This window comes from Cynocephalus volans, chromosome 13 (genome assembly GCF_027409185.1).
Source record: "Cynocephalus volans isolate mCynVol1 chromosome 13, mCynVol1.pri, whole genome shotgun sequence".
Classification (NCBI taxonomy): domain Eukaryota; kingdom Metazoa; phylum Chordata; class Mammalia; order Dermoptera; family Cynocephalidae; genus Cynocephalus; species Cynocephalus volans.
The window spans coordinates 41,245,499-41,262,920 of record NC_084472.1 but is presented as its reverse complement, the minus strand read 5'-3'; the positions used below and the strand labels follow the sequence as shown (position 1 = coordinate 41,262,920).

Genomic DNA, 17,422 nt, shown 5'->3' with positions numbered 1-17,422 from the left:
TCTAAGGAAAGCCGAGGGCAGTTCTTTTAGAATACCAGGTTTAGGAATGATTTTACAGTTAGATTTAGAATATGCGGCAGGCACTAAGTAGATATTTATTACCATTATGAACACATGAGAGAAAGTTGGTTTAAACAGCTGTAAGATAGAATCTTAACTAAGTAAGAGGGATACCTTAACTATAAGACAGATTAAATAGTAGAATGGTCTGTTAAGGGATGCTGTAGACTCTCTGTCTCTAGGGGTTTTATTCCAATGGTAGATGGCCCTGACGTGCCCAGGAGCTAGGAATATTTTAATTATTTGTATCTCATTGGCATAATAAAATGGGTTTTTTTGCAGGGTTGAGGGTGAGGATAGAGAACAGATTGTAAAGGAGGATGAAGAATCGTTTTCTGAAAGGAAGAGAATCAGTAGTTAGCATAGTATAATAACTATGATGGGAAGAAGGGATTCATCACCAAATTCCATTCATAATGATTTTATAAATGGAGTAGTGCTTTTAATCTTCATTTTTAAAGGAAAAATTTGTGATTAGCCATATTTTATTTTAAATAATTTAGAAATATTGAAATAGGCATATAAAAGATAACTTTGAAGTTGATTATGTACTTTATAGTACGTTTGCTCCCCTCCATCTCTAATATATTTAAAATAGAATTTAAGTATTATACAGTCATCAAAAATTATAAAGACTAATGATGTGGAGACGTTTTTATATTATAACATTGCGTTAAAAGGCAGTACAAATATTATATATACTAGTGTAGAAGGTCTTAAAGTGTGGTCCTGGGGACAGCAGTATCAGCATCACCTGGGAACTTATCAGAAACATACATTCCTGTTCCCAGCCCATACCTGGGAAATTCAAAACTCTAGGGGTGGGCCCAGCAATCTGTGTTTAATAGATCCTCCAGATGGTTCTGATGCCTACTCAAGTAGATCTCAACTTTTGTCCTGACTTGGCACACCTGAGGATCCCAATGTGCTCCCTGCAGCTCCAGGGACTTACTGTGGCAGGGGTTCTTCACTTTGGTTGGGTTAGGGAAGGTCATTCCTTTCCTGTTAAGATTATTGAAATGGATAATGAAATCTGAACAAACAGACAGGCTCAAAATTGCACACATACACTGAACATGGAAAGAAAGATATTATAAATATTATAATTATAAATCTCTGGGGGGTGGCATTATGTGTGATATTTATAATGTGGGGAAGTACTGGTTTTTAAGATATAATTTATGAAACATTGATTTATACATATTTTTGAAGTACATAGACAGCATAAAGCAAAACACTGATTTTAATTTATTTCCTTTTAGGTGGAACGAGGAAGTCCCAAGAGCTGTTTCTTATTTTTGGGGTCTGTACTCTGTGAAGTCAATTGGGTTAGTGTGCTCTCTGATGCCTGGAATCCCAGTCCCCACCCAGAAACCCAGAGCATGATTGTCTGCCTCCTTTTCATGATGATTTTATTGGCAAAGGAGGTCCAACTAGTAGACCAAACAGTAAGTTTGGGGAGTTTGTGATAAAGACTTGGCAAGGGTCCTTAGGTCCTCACTTTCTACTAGGTTGTAGTTTTTCAGTTCTTCCTCTAACGCCTCTATCAGTGTGAATAGATGTTTGTCATGTGAGATATACCTTCAGTTAAATGCTTGATTTTCTTGAATAACTCATTATCTAATTCAAAATTATGAAAAGGACCATAATGAGTTAGAATATATTAATCAGTTTTGTTTTACATCTCATTAATTCCTTAGCTTAATGTCCTATATCCTTTGTGAAGTCAGTTTTGGTATGTACCACCAGAGCACAGAGTTCCTTTGAAAATTGTGCTCTAACTACTGGTAAATCTTAACATTAATGTGTTTTTGCCAAGACTTTGGTCATTGCTTTCACTGGTACTCCTACCTTGAATAGATACTTACTTGACAACAGTTCTGTGCTTATTATCATAGGCTATCTTAGTGGTTATTCTACAGACTAGTTAGAGACACATATTTCTAGGATAATGGGAGCTCTGGAACTAAAGGGATATGTGTTTCTTTTTTAGGATTCACCTTTACTTAGTCTCCTTGGGCAGACAAGCTCACTTTCATGGCATCTTGTGGATATTGTGTCATACCAGAGTGTGCTAGGTTATTTCAGCAGTCATTACCCACCGTCCATCATCCTGGCAAAGGAATCTTCTGCTGAATTAATTGTGAAGCTCCTAAAAGTGTCTGCGGGCCTTTCCATTTCTACTGACAGCCAGAAACATCTTGTAAGTTGAGAGCGTAGTTTAAAAGACTTTGGGACTGATTAGTAGCATAAGTGCAACTGAGGACAGTCTTGAACCTGGTGACTGCCCAGCAGAGAAAGTTGAAGGCTGTATATCACTGTATATGCATACTTTGGCCTCTTGCATCTTTTATTCTGATTTCTCCCTTTTGGTCAGCCTTTACTTACTAACAGTGTCACATGTTGGTGAGAGGTCAAAAGGATTGAGGCTGCAATGCACTGCTGGTTTTGTGATCTCAGTGTCATTGGCAGCAGAATAGCAGGGAGGGTTATGAGTATGAGCTTGAGGTCTGACAAATTCAGGTCTCCAACTCACTGCCATTCTGACCCCGGGCAGGTCCCTTAGTGTTTGACTGAATTGCAAATAATATCTTGCTTCAAAGTGTTGTGATGAGGAATGAATTAGATAAATCACATAAAAGTTTTTGGAAAAGTTCCTGGCAAAGTAAGGTAGTGTTTAGTTAGTGTTGATATTAATGTAGTAAAAAAAGGAAGAGTGTTATGCTGGAATTTGGGAGAACACGGTTTCCAGTCAGTGTTACCACACATTGGCATATCCCTAGACACAGGCCCTTGGGCCACCTGGGATTAGGTCTTCATATAGCTTCTTGATCTGTCCTCTCCACTCTGCACAAGCTTTCAGTGCAGTGCCATGCACCCAGGGAAAACTCAGTTAACATTCCTTGCTTGGATTCATTTGAATGGTCCTTTTTTTGTTTATCAGGATGCAGTTCCAAAATGCCGAGCTTTCACTCATCAGATGGTTCAGTTCCTCAGCACCCTGGAACAAAACGGAAAAATCACCTTAGCAGTCCTGGAACAGGAGATGTCTAAGCTCTTAGATGATATCATTGTCTTTAACCCACCCGGTAAGTGACCAGTGGGAAGTCACATATTCATTCAGTCAGTGAACTCCTTGTAAGGCCTTGTGAGATCAGGAAGATGATCAGGACATGGTCATTCCTGTTTCCAGGGGAGCAGTGGTCACAGATGTGTAGACACCGGGGACACTCAGCATTGGGGGAGGCATGAATGTTAAGAGCCTGAGGAGTGGTTGACACTGGCAGGTGCTGGTGTGAGGTGAACTGGACTGAAGATTAAGCTGGACAACTGTATTTAATTATCAGGAGATAACAGGAGACCTTCTAAGTAGTGATCCTAGGGGTTTTGGCACCTAACTGGGAAAGCACTCCAGAATCACTTGTAGACTTGTAAGGAAACTTTATATGAAGAACTTCTTCTCCTAGCAGTTTGGTGAACTAAATATCTTGACTGCCTGTCCTGCTGAAAACAACTAAAAATGCTGGATAAATTGTTTTTAAGAAACCAAAAATTAAACTTATACCAATGAAGTGGCAAAAAGGTAAGGACATCTGTGAGGCTAGAAACTAAGTGAAAGGAGGAACCCATAAAGGTAGATGGAGGACTGAGGCTGGCTTTCACCCTGAAGGCTTTTGCTGACCGTTCTTAGGGTATTAGGGAAAGCGAAAAAGCCCAGGGCCTACCTAAGATGGGATCCGAAAAGGAGATCCCATGCATAATCCACAGGATGACATCTTTACTGTAGAAAATGAGCTAGAAATAAACCTGCTCTTATGAGAGGAAAGCAAAGACAGTTTTCTGTTTTGGCCTTGGTGATGGAACAGATGTCTTTGTGGCAGGGAAGATGATATCTATTTTGAAAATTGGTAAGTACAAACTGACCCTCATGTGGTTTTGAAGCAAGAATTCATACAACCTAGATTTTCCAAAACAAACACAACCTCAATCTAAGAATTTAGCTAATGTAGTTCTATTTTTAAAAAATTTATTTTTATTCGTTATGAATATCCGTGTAGTATAAAGCAAATTGTCACCACTTGTACTTAATGTAGTTTTGGGTTGGCAATGCCAGCAGACATCTGGCAGAAAGCAACCATAGATCTTCTTTGGAGAAACTCATCTTCAACTCAGGCCTCAAAGTTCCAAGGAATTCACGGTTAAAAAAAAAAAAAAAAAAAAAAATCACAAAACATAAGGAAAAAAGGCACCACAAGCAAAAGTCTATACAGAACACTAGTCAACAGAGTCAGGACCAGTGCTCAAGTTAAAAGAAAAAGATTGTCAGACTAGATTATTTATTTATTTTGGCAGCTGGCGGGTTCAGTGATCAAACCCTGGACCTTGTTGTTATCAGCACCATGCTCTAACTGAGCAACCTGACCAGCTCTAGACTAGGTTAATAATCAACAACATCTAGCTTTCAGCTTTCTATAAGAAGTATATCTAAAGCAAAGGGATACAGTAAGCTTTCCATAAGACGGTCATATGAGACAAATATTAAAATAGGGAGTTGGCCTAGATGTATTAATATTAGATAAATAGGACTGTAAGGCAGAAAGCATTACAACAGCCAGATAATCTCTAGTGTGTTTTCCTGCCCTGAAGTTGCATGACAAAAAATAAACAAAAAAGAAGCATTAATAGAGATCAGCACTAGTAGAAATAAAGAATCATTGGAAATTGATAAAAGGCTTAATTCACCAGGAAGATATAATAATTCTAAACTAATTTGTACCTAATAAAACTGTAGAAGTTTAAATGCAGGAAGTGAAAATTGGCAGAACTAGGAAGAGAAATGTCAAATTCACTCACAGTGGGAGATTTTAGCATGTGTCACAGTAATTGACAGATCAAGTAGACAGAAAATCAGTAAGGCTATAGGAAATTCAAATAGCATAGCTCCATATAATGGATACATAGAGAATGCTATGCCCTGTAAATGCAAAATGCTATGCCCTGTAAATGGAAAATGCAATGCCCTGTAAATGCAAAATGCAAAATCTATCACACGTGGAACATTTAAGAAACTTGACCCCTTAATAGGTTTAAGGCGAGTCTCAACCCAGTCAACCTCAAAGGACTGATATCAAACCGACTACATATTCTAATCACAATGTAATGAGCTTAGAAATCAGTAACAAAATATAGCTAGGGGAGAAAAAAGCTATACAGTATGTCGGAAATTATGACACAAACTTTTAAGTAATAACCAAAGAAATAATCATAATAGAAATTAAATATATTTAGAACTGAATAATATAGTTCATCAAAACTTGTGGGATGCAGCTAAAGTGGGACTTTCTTTCATTGTCTTATATGCTTATGTTAGAATTTTTGAAAAAGTAAAAGTTAATAAGGTAAGCATCCAGCATAAGAAATTATTAAAAAAAAAAAACCCCAGCCAAATAAAACCAAAAACTGTAGAAGAAAGGAAATAATAAAGAGAAGATAAATAGGAAGAGACTAAGAATGAGGAACAATGAAACTGGCATACGTGTGGGTAAATCTAAATAAAATCTGACTATATGAATACAAAACAATAATAATGGTAATGTGTTACTTACTGAGTTAGGGCAAAAGAGGGGAAGGTGAAAGGAGTTAGAATGTTCCAAAGCCCTTGCATTGTCTGGGAGCCAATCAACATTAGACTTTGAAATCAAGAATGCATGTTGTAATTTGTAGGATAACCACTATCAGAATATTAAGAGAGTGTTTAACTTCCAAACTAAAAGGGAAAAAGTAGAATAATAAGACATAATCCAAAAGGAGCAAATAAAAGAGAGAAAAAGGAATGTAGAAAATAGGAGAGACAAATAGGATGCATATAGTAAGGTAGTAAATTTAGACCCAACTGCATCAGCAGTTACATTAAATGTGAATGACTAAAATTGTCATGCTGGATAAAATGAGGAAAAAGAAGACAACCCAGTAGAAAAAAATAGGCAAGACCCTTGAATTGACATTCTATAAAAGAAAAATATCCAAATGACCAACAAACATATGAAAAGGTGCTAAACCTTGTTAATAATTATACCTATTTCATATAGGTATTGTAAGTACTGAATGAGATAATAGAGCGAAAGTTTTAGCACCAGCCTGGTAAGTCAGTAACACTCAATGAATGTTAGAAAAGAAAGAAAAATCAGCAAGCAGTGCTGGAGAGACTGTTCTAGAATTGGTCATATGTGTTTGGGCCATGAAGGTTGAGTAATTGCTGATCAGAGAGAGGGGAAAAAAATCTTAATCAGAAGAGTGATAGGATCAGCTCTGGTTTTTAGGAAAACATTTGTTGGCCATGTTGATGATGAACAGGAAGAGGAGAGGCTGGATTCTGTTAGGAGACTCAGTGTAGTAATTTGTTCCTATGAGTCATAAAAAAGATAAAATTAAAATTGCTGTTCAGTTGAAATTCAGAGATAGGGTCTTTATTACCAAGAATATTTATACCCACAGAAATACATGAAAAAATATATATTCACACACACATATACTGTTAATCTCTCAATTCCTGCCTGATAATAAGTAGGTCTTACAGTGACATTAAGTGAGGGTTTATTTAGCGCTGGACAGGTAGGTGAATTTGTTTTGATAGATGTGATGAGTAAGATCTCCCAACTTCTTATGGTTCCCATTGATGAAAATACTTAATCCTTGTGGTGAGAAAGCCACAGTTCTGTTCCATAAAAAAAAATTTATGCAAGTCATAGTCCTCAAAATAAATGGTATAAATCAGAATCTATATAATAATGATCCATGATATTAATTTTCCTGTTCTCATCACTTTTGTTAAAATGAATTTTCATAAAAGTCCATTTATTGCTTCCTTTCACGCCTTTTAAATTGTTATGATGGGGTCACTCCTGTACTTCCCCCTGCCCCCCTCACCCCCTTTTGACTCAAGGAGAGCTAAAACAATAGTTGGCAAAAATTATGCCTGTTAGCTATCAGTGAAATATATTTTCTGTCTTTGAATGTGAAGAAGGAATCTCCCTCAGCGACCTTCTCCTACTCATTTGCAATTCTCTTATAAAATGAATTTGCTCTTTTTCTTGCATTCTACTCTTTCACCTCCACTTCTTTTTTGAAAGACCCATTTATATTACCAGTCTGTATACTTAAAGAACAAAGAAACAAACGAGCTGCTGTTAGGAACCTTTAAAAAGGTTTTCCCTTACTTTTATATTTAGTTTTAAGTAATAACTTTTATTCTGTATAAATTACCCTAGAATATCAGCAGCATTGGCAATGGTAGTGGAGAGGGTGGGGAATACTGTTGCTAATTTTACCAAGTTTACCAAGTGACTGCCAGTATCTATGTATTTGGTTTTACATGAGCAAAGTTTGGAAAATAAGGACTGATTAGGTGTGTTCTGGTAAATTAGTTACTCTTTCACAGCAGCTTGATGTATGTCTATTTATTAAGGTACTGATCTACCACACTGCTGTACCCAGGGAAATCATAGTAGCTTCTACTTTTGCTCTTACAAAATACTTATGTGCCACATCCCATCCGTAAAAGCTAAAACACCGTGCAAGGCTTTCCTATTGGTCCCTTGCGATCAGCCACTAGAATTGTAAAATCTGCCAGAGAGCAGCTAAGATTGAAGCACTGTTGTTCTCTTGATCACATTCCTATCACCATTCCAGCAGCCTTTCTCTAGTGTGTCTGTGTTCCCCTGCAGACATGGACAGCCAGATGCGCCACATGGCCCTCAGCAGCCTCTTTATGGAAGTCCTAATGATGATGAACAATGCGACTGTTCCAACGGCAGAATTCCTTCGGGGCAGTATCCGGACATGGATTGGCCAAAAAGTGCATGGGCTGGTGGTGCTGCCCCTTTTAACAGCAGCCTGCCAGAGCCTGGCTTCTGTCCGCCACATGGCTGAGACTGCAGAAGCCTGCATCACTGCCTATTTCAAAGAAAGTAAGAGAGGATGTCATCTTATGCTCTCATTATATTGGTATTTTCCAGGAAAGATTAAAGCTTTGTCATCAGGAGATATCTTTCCAGACCCTTCCTAGTGAGGAAACTGTACCATTCTAATTTCTGCTCTGTAAATGTTATTGATATTTCAGAATATATTTTGTCTTTTTCATAAAGATCTGCAGTTAGCATAAGAACCTATGATATGTCTGTTGGTACAATCAAGTTTCAAGGAAGAAAATCTCTAATTCATTTTACATTGTTTTTTGAGCACCAGACCAACCCTTTTGTGATAGGCAAATTGCATTAAGTCACCGGCCAAGTCAGAGTCCTCAAAACAAATGGTATAAACCAGAATCTATATAATAATGCTCTGTGATGTTAATTTTCCCTGTTTTCATCACTTTTGTTAAAACAAATTTTCATAAAAGTACATTTATTGCTTTCCGTCACACCTTTTAAACTATTATGATGGGGTCACTCCCATGTCCCCCTGACCCCCCCATTTAATCTTCCTTATTTCCTGCCTCTAAACTTTCAGATTCTGTAAACAACCTGGTCTGATTAAGAATTGCTCAGAATAGCACTTCTCAGCTCTGATATCCAGGTAGACATTATACTGCAGACAGTGGGAGAGAAAGAAGTATATTAAAGTGAAGATCCAGGAAGTGCACATAACCTGTCATCTGTCCTGTCCTGACAACCCATGAACAGTCCATGTCCACCCATGAGGTGCTGTGCATGTCACTGTGTCACCCCACCCTCACTCTTCCCAAAGAGTTAAGAACTATTAAGATAACACTCCTGTTCCATATTTGCTTGTTATTAAAATCAAAAGTTTGCCATTGAGTTATGAGTCAAACTGAGCTTTGATAAGCAAAAATAATTATGACACACAGTGATAACAATTTCCCTTGGAAAAGCATAATTATTCATACATACTTTAAAATGGTATTAGATAAAACTCTTAGATGACTCAGATAGGCAGTATCTACATGTGATTTTAATGATCATAATAATGTTGAGAAAGGTGATTTATAAATACACTGCTCCAAATTCTGATTTCTTACCCCTAGCCTGGAGACAGGCATCTAGCTTGAGGGCTCTCCAGTCTAAGCCCCAAGGTACATTTCACTTTTGCGGCCTCTAGGGCTAATGTGAGAAATGTTGTTTTGACGTACAGCTTAAAGTGAAACAATTCATTAGAGTAGTTAAATAATTTGATTCTTTCTTATATATTGATGTCTCCTCTTGGTGTTCTTTTTTTAGGCTCTCTCAATCAAAATTTAGGATGGGGCCCCATTCTGGTGTCCCTTCAAGTTCCTGAGCTCACCATAGAAGAATTTCTGCAGGAGTGCCTAGCCCTTGGCAGTTACTTGACTCTTTATGTCTACCTGCTTCAGTGCTTAAATGGTGAGCAAACGCTGAGGAACGAAATGAAAGTGCTGCTCATCTTAAGCAAGTGGTTGGAACAGGTGTATCCAAGGTATCGTCCTTCTGGCCATTGTATCAAACTTGCTGCATTTGGTTAGCTTGGAACTTAAGGCTTAAGTAAGCATGTATTTAAGTACACAGAACCAAGTGGTGCATAAAAACAAACAAGGTTATGAGGTACAGTGACACTTATTTTGGAAAAATTCTTACTTTGATGGGCCAATTTTCTGAGCAGGTTTTTTATTTCCTAAAGTAAGCATTTTGAAGCACCAAGCTTCAGCTTCTTTATCAGTTAAGAAATCTCTACCTCATAGGGTTCTTATGAGGATTAATTGTAAGAACATAAAACCCATACCCAGTGCCTTATATATAGTAAGTGTTCAATAAATGGTAGCTGTTACTATCCCATTGCTTTATTGACATTATCACGTATTAGCCTAAGCTTTTCAAGTGTGAAATGTCTCCTATACTTAAAACTCGAATGTGGACTTTCAGTTAAATGGGAGTGGGAAGAATCCACTTCTAATTTTATGTTCTTCTGGTGCCTCCCTCCAGCTCCGTGCAGGAAGAAGCAAAGCTGTTTTTGTGGTGGCACCAAGTCCTGCAGCTGTCCCTGATTCAGGTGGAGCAGAATGACTCGATCCTTACAGAATCCATCATTCGAATTCTGCTCATGCTTCAGAGCAGGCAGAGCCTCGTGGCCGAGGAGAGGGTCAGCTCTGGGATTCTGGGGGCAATCGGGTTGGGCCGGAAGTCGCCCTTGTCTAACAGGTGAAGAAGCCCCTACCACTTCTATTCTAAATAGGTCTCAAATATTTGCACCTACTTAGAGGTTGTGATACTTGAGTCGTTTTTCGACTTAGGGACTAGGTTTCTTGAAAAGATTGAGGAAAAAAAATCAGAGCCTGATCACATCTCTGTATTATAAAAAGCATGTTTGTTTTTCCTCACTTTAAAACAACTTTATGTTCAAACAGTATTTTTTTTAGTCGTATCTCTTGTGTTTTCACTTTGTAACCTGACTACACTACTGATTTCTTTTTGGTTTTTAGCCAGTGATGATGTGTGAGATTAGATTAAAATACCCCAGTTAGCTGCTTCATTGCAGGCACTTGATAATCATGCTGTGAGTTCAGGGGAATCTAGAACCTGTGAGAGACTCAGTCTAGTGGAGATGGGTTGAAGTCAGTTGGTAAGAAGCGTAATTAAGAAACGAGTCTAGGTTTTTGTTGCTAAAAATCCCAAGGCATGAAAGGATTGTTATTAGCCTCCCATTTTATCTTGTAACACTTAATTTATATCATCGTTTTCTTTTCAAGCCCATGTCAGTGTTGAAAAGGGATCTCATACCATTCTGATGTCAGCATTCTTGTGGAATAGCTCTTCATGTTGTTGCAGCTTTGGGAACCACTCATTCCAAACCAGTTAACATCGTGCTTCTTTGTTCATGGTAGAATTTAGCAGGACTGTATGATTTTGTTTCACTTAAATTTGGCTTATGTGTCTTTTGCTCAAATCAGGTGCTTTTATTCTTTTCTTTTTAATTGTGGTAAAATACACATAACTTAAAATTTACCATGGTAACCATTTTAATATGTACAATTCAGTGACATTTAGTTCATTCACAATATTGTTACAGCCATCACAACTATCTAGTTCCAGACTCTTTTCGTCACCTCGAAGGGAAATCCTGTACTCATTAAGCGGTCACTTCCATTCCTTTCTCCTCCTGGTCTCTGGCAACCACTAATTGACTTTATGACTTTATGTATTAAATCTTATTTTGGACATTTCATATAAATGGAATCATATAACATGCAACCTCTTGGGTTTGACTTCTTTTACTTAGCATAAAATTTTCAAGGTTCATCTATGTTGTAGCATGTATCATTATACCATTCCTTTTTATGGCTGGGTAATATTCCATTGTACAGATATACTACATTTTGTTTACCCATTCATCAACTGATGGACATTTGGATTGTTTCAACCTTTTGGCTATGGTGGATAATGCTGCTAGGAACATTCACATACAGGTTTTTGTTAGAACATCTATTTTCACTTTTGGGTATATACCCAGGAACGGAATTTCTGGGTCATATGGTAACTCCATGTTTCACTTACTGAGAAACTGCCAAACTGTTTTCCATAGCACCTGCACGTTTACATTCGCACCTGCACATTTACATTCCCACCAGCAATGTATGAGGGTGCCAGTTATTCCACATCTTTGCCAACACCATCATTCTTGAACCTGAATTATGCATCCATTGTCTGGTTGGTAATTGAAGGGAAAATTAAAGCTCCTTCTACATCATATTTAAGATTTTCCTGAAGAGGCTAACAACACAGTAGATCTCTGTTTATCTTGTTTGTTTTTTGTTTAAATAGAAAATATGGTGTTTATTTTTAAATGCTTCCTTTAATAGTCTTTTACTTCTTCTGACTTCTCTCTAACACCTCAGGTTCCGAGTGGTTGCCCGAGGCATGGCTGCCTTCCTTTCAGTTCAGGTTCCTGCAGAAGATCAGATCCGTTTGAAGCCTGGCTCTGAATTACATTTGACCCCAAAAGCTCAGCAGGTCAGTAAAAACAGATTTACTGGGTTAGAAGTTTTCCAGCACAGCTTCCCCAGAAGGTGGGGAGGTGGCAGCTGTAGCCTGTACACACCATGATATGATTCTCTCTGGTAGCACAGTGTTCTCTTTTGTGTGCTCTATTTATTGGAAAATGGGTACCACATGTGCCCACCTCAGATTTTAAAGCTATTTTTATAGGCACTTGCCTGGATCACTGTTACTATCATTGTAGAAGAAGTAAGGCCATGGGCAAGCCAGTCTAGGATTGAACTTGGTTTTGATGAGCGTGAATATGCACCGACCTGCCACAGGCTGGGGCCAAGGGCTAGTGCAGAAGATGCGGCCATAGTTGAGATGAATGGAAATTAGCTGAGTTGTAACTTGGAACCAACGAAGTAGTTCCTGTTTTGTGAGTCTGAAGGCTGACCACTATTGGCTGATGCTGGAATAACCTAACACAAACAAAATGGTAGCTGTGAGAAATAACTGTTCTAAAAACCTGGAAGGCCACGTGGCAGTGGTCCCATTCCTATAACTCTGTTTTTCATCTGTAAGGCCAGCCAGGTACTGAGGTTCACAGTATGAAGTGATGGCTAGCATTCTTGAGTGATTACTACATACCAGGCACTGTGCTAAGTTTTAACTCACTTCATGTTAATGAATTAAATTTTTAGTTCATTTAATCCTCATAATAATAGTTCCTATGCTACAGGGTTGTTATTATCCTGGTTTCATGGATGAGGAAACAGAGACAGAGAGAGACTAAGTAATTTGTCCCAAATCACATAGCTAGTAACTTGGGGGCTGGGAGCCCGCAAATTGGCCAGTGTGGCTCCAGGCTTCCCCACATGCCACTCCACGGGAGTGTCTCTGTCAAGTGGTAAGAACTTAGACCCCACAGCTCCTCTTCTTGTGCAGCTTTGTAATGTCTAAGCCAGCTACGTGCCATGTGAGTTCTTGGTTATTAAGAGCAAGGATCAGATGGTTTGATTGGCAGGTTCTTCACAGGGATCTCAGTTTATAAAATACCTGATACTTGTCACTCACTGACTAGACAACTGCTGTTTGAATCCCTGTTGTCTTACAGGAAACATCTTGGGTGGGCAGATGAGTCTTCCAAGGGCGGGTTGTGAAGTCAGTGAGATGCATTGCAGGAAATACTGGAGAGGTGTTCAATGCGTTTAGCTGTGGCCACAGCTCACCCATGCCCTGCCTCTCTTTGCCTGCACTTCTTTAGACTTACAGTGATGACTCCCTGCATGTCTTATGCAAACTTGTCATCAGAATTTTCAGACTTGAAAAATGTCATCTTTTTATAAAATGATTAGTCCTAGGCAAACTGTCAAAGTGGACCATTTTGGGGACTAAATTTAAACAAAAGAAAGGGAGGAGGAGAGAGACAGAGGGACACCATGGTTCATGGGAGTACCTGTCTCCATTGATTCCTGTTCTTAGATTAAATTCTGTTCATAGAGCTCTTAATTTGGTACCAAAATCCCTTCAAGTTATTTATTTTTAACTCTAAGACTTATATCTATAGCATGCCTGGTAATTTATTTCTAGGCTTCCAGTTCATTTACCATCCTCAAAAATCTACTTCTTCCTTGTTCTCTGAACTAAGCAAATTCCATCTTTTAATATATATTCTCCATTGCAGTGGTTCCCATAAACGGGAAGGGAGGGTGTGGTGGGTGTGCCCCAGTGGGGAGGGGAATGTGTTCAGAATCCTTGGAGTAGATGAGCTTGTGCAGTTGGTAACAAAATCCCTACCCCCAAGAACTACTGTTCTGATTATTTTTCCCCCTCCATATACAGTCTCTTCTCCTTCTCTTCTCCTGCTATGAAGGAAGGAAAAATTAAAATTTTGGAATCAAATAATACTTTTATTTATTCCTCAGAAGAGGGGTATGGGAACGTTTTCTTCCATCGATTCTGTGCCATTTGTCAGATGGAATCAGAAGGAACTTGGTCTGTGCTTTATGCTTGTTGACCTTGTTGTTTACACTCAGCAGCACTTAGCAACTGGTTTCTTCAGAATTCCATTTAGTTAGACACTTTAATATGACATTATTTTGTAACCTAAGAACAAACCCAATAGCAAGTCAAACAGGTGTCATGGAAATGCAGCTGGTGCCTGTGATTTCCAGTTGGACTTTAGGAATAGAGGGAGCAGATGATTGGTGGAGAGGACCCCACAGGTGGGACAGGGGAGAAGAAGACCAAGGCAGGCTTCAGAAATGGGCACGGCAGATCAGGAGTCCAGCAGTAAGACCAGCCTCCACAGCAGTGACTCTTGGCAAGGAAGGATCGGGAAATAGCTGGCGTCAAGAAGAGGAAAGGCTGGATGTAATGTGGAAGGCTACAGAGAAGCTGGGTTGCTGGACTCCTTTGGGTTGTAGTTCATCAGTGCCTGCTTCCAGACTCCTACTTCCAGTTCTGTGTGCTTTCTTCCCTTGAGGCTCACAGCTGAACCAGATATAATAATGTTAGATGTGCTCTGGTAATCAAGGTATGTGCATCTATGGAGTTAACCTTCTCTTTTTCCATGTCTTTTAGGCTCTGAACACTCTTGAATCCATGACATCAAATAAGCAGTATGTCGAATACCAGGATCAGATATTGCAAGCTGCCCAATTTATAAAACATCCTGGCCATTGCCTCCAAGATGGGAAAAGCTTCCTGGCTCTTCTCATTAACTCTCTCTACCCAGAAGTGCATTATTTGGACAACATACGATAGTCCCACTGAAGCTCTTGGAACCCCGGTGCCGTTTATGTTTACATGTAACTTTGCTGTTGCATGAGGAACTATACTTGATTTTGCTGCAGAGCTCAGTTCAGCCACGGAGTAGGCAGTTGACTGAGATGCAAGTCGGGAGGCATTTTGAGAGAGAGAGAGAGAGAGAGAGAGAGAGAGAGAGAGAGAGAGAGGAGTGTGTGTGTGTGTGTGTGTGTGTGTGTGTGTGTGTGTGTGTGTGTGTGTGTGTGTGTGTGTGTGTGTGTGTGTGTGTGTGTGTGTGGTGTGGTGTGTGTGTGTGTTTCTTAGCTCTTAAAACTTCCCAGAGGCATTTTGAGAGAGAGAGAGAGAGAGAGAGAGAGAGAGAGGAGTGTGTGTGTGTGTGTGTGTGTGTGTGTGTGTGTGTGTGTGTGTGTGTGTGTGTGTGTGTGTGTGTGTGTGTGTGTGTGTGTGTGTGGTGTGGTGTGTGTGTGTGTTTCTTAGCTCTTAAAACTTCCCAGAGACTTTTTAGCTTTTATGTTCTATCCTCAAGAGAAACTTGCTAAGTTCCAGTTGGGTACAGAGCCACCCACAGTTGCTGAATGTCCTGTCACAGGACCTCCAGATGGGGTACTTTGTATGTCTCAACTTTTGCCTCCCCTGTTTTAGTTAAATGTCAAGACTCCTGTGCCAGGTCTGACTGTTTTAAGAGTGACGGAGAACCCTTGCTTTCAACCCTGTTTGTGTTCCTCCAAGTAAAAAAGTCAACTTGAAAAATTTCTACATTTGTCAAATGTGGGGAAATAAGATCAGCTTAAAAGTATTATGTTATTTTTCTCAGAAGGGAGATTAAAAATGCTGAATGAAGTGAGTCATGTGATCCTGACTTTAGTGCACAGCAGAGATTGTGACGAGTCCATCTCCATCCAGCATGAGTCCTCATAAAGGAGCTACCTCTCTGAATCAGGGTGGCACGCTGGCAGTCTGTGATGGGCATGCTGTGCACAGATGTATTTTGTTTGGTTCACGTTGCGGGGAGTGCAGTCAGGGCTGACTCTGCAGTCACCAGAGTCCCTACAGACCCTCGGGTTCTACCCCCAGCCATCCCTCACATCACTTACTCTGCCCCTTCGACATTTCGGTTTGCAACTCTTCATAGACACCGAGTTTGGTCTCTGAAGGCCCCACTGTAGAGAGATAGACAGCCTGAAGATTTGGTTCTCTATTCTCTGCTTGTTTCTTCACTCCATATTTAAACTTGAATGAAGCTAGTGGACCTGCTGAAACACTTGTCCACGGAAACTGGGTCAGGTCAGGAGAATTACAGAAATTTGGCTTTTTCTCAGTGGCCACATGCCTTCTGTTGTTGCTAACAGTTCATTCATTACCAAAGCCTGTCTGTAACATTGCCTTGTTCTGTTTTCATCTTCTTGCTCATGTTATTTCCCCCAGGAATTAGCAATTTGACTTCTGTCATCATATTTATAATTCTATTGGCTCAAAATGGGTTTTGTCTACCTTACATAATGTGTCTTTGTCTGAAGGTTGTCTGTAGTCCAGGAGTATTTACCTAAAAATGTCTAAACAGCCACTAAGAGCCTTTAGTAGAGGGAAAGAGATACCATTACCAGAGTGATAATTGCTTCTCAAACATCCTTTTGGAGTGCTTCCAACATTGGGAAATTTGTAGGAGAGCTTTATTTTGAACTTTTTTAGTTGGACAGAAGAGTTCTGCTTCGCTGAACTGCTTTGGAGCTCTGATAAAGAACATCCATGTTCAGTGTGAGTTTTGCAGGCCACAAAGTGTCCATCTCAGAGGGACATGTCTCAGAATGCCTTGTATTTGCTTCTCTCCACTTTCAAAATCAGTCATCTTCTCATCTTGTGTATAAGAAAATTTTAGAAGCTGTGGACAGTTTAATTGACTGATTTGGCAGCACTGACTTTATGACAGGAAATATTTTGTGTGCTGTTTTCTTTGAGGAGGATGTAATTATCGATATCCTAGAATGTGAATTTTTTGAGTGACAGTATGTACATTTTAAAGAAAATTATGATTTGTTAACTTTAGAAGTTTATAATATTTATAATTTATTTAGTCTGTAAAAATTATGAAAAATAAAATCAATCTTTGGTTATCACTGATAAGAATCTGAATTACAGGGCTATCCCGCAGTCTTGTATTCAGTTAAAATTGATGTAGACATTTATGCCTGATGTCATCTCATTTATTTGACACTGTAACCTGATTACCAGAGATGGTCAGGAAAAGTGCTTCCTCTTTAACTCCTTCATGCTTAACATTAAAGGTTTACTCATCTCCTAGGTTCCTGCAAGAAGCTAAAGCTTTAAAGATACTGAGATAGTTGAGATCATGACAACACTGCTGTGGCCCCCTGGGAGAGAAGGGTAGCAGATGGACAAACCTGCCCTTGACTTGTAGGAGTAACAAGCCTTTGCTTGAAAAAACTGTTGGCCTCCAGAGAGCGCAGGGCTGCAGTTTCAGAGAAAGGGATGGGTGCTGCATGTCGATATTGGGATCCAGCAAGGCCAAGGCCTGCCTCGTGGGCCGAGCAGTGTGGAAGGTGAACTGCTGCACACTCTGGCCCATCCTGCACAGTGGTATCTGGCTCTGATAAGGCTGTCCAGCAGCTTCCTGGGAGCAGGGG

At 39.4% G+C, this 17,422-nt stretch overlaps 1 protein-coding gene across 4 annotated transcripts in view; it reads left to right on the top strand.

Annotated features, from left to right (window-relative positions):
- Nucleotides 1-16,782, top strand: part of EPG5 (ectopic P-granules 5 autophagy tethering factor) — a 100,380-nt gene extending 83,598 nt beyond the window's left edge. For all 4 annotated transcript variants that reach the window (XM_063077056.1, XM_063077055.1, XM_063077054.1 and 1 more), the window contains exons 37-44: nt 1,323-1,508; nt 2,054-2,263; nt 3,005-3,149; nt 7,785-8,027; nt 9,297-9,513; nt 10,017-10,232; nt 11,927-12,041; nt 14,595-16,782. In XM_063077056.1, coding sequence (XP_062933126.1) covers nt 1,323-1,508; nt 2,054-2,263; nt 3,005-3,149; nt 7,785-8,027; nt 9,297-9,513; nt 10,017-10,232; nt 11,927-12,041; nt 14,595-14,777 — 1,515 coding nt within the window. In that variant the 3' untranslated portion in view covers nt 14,778-16,782. The remainder of the gene's footprint in view (nt 1-1,322; nt 1,509-2,053; nt 2,264-3,004; nt 3,150-7,784; nt 8,028-9,296; nt 9,514-10,016; nt 10,233-11,926; nt 12,042-14,594) is intronic.
- The last annotated feature ends 640 nt before the right edge of the window (nt 16,783-17,422 follow it).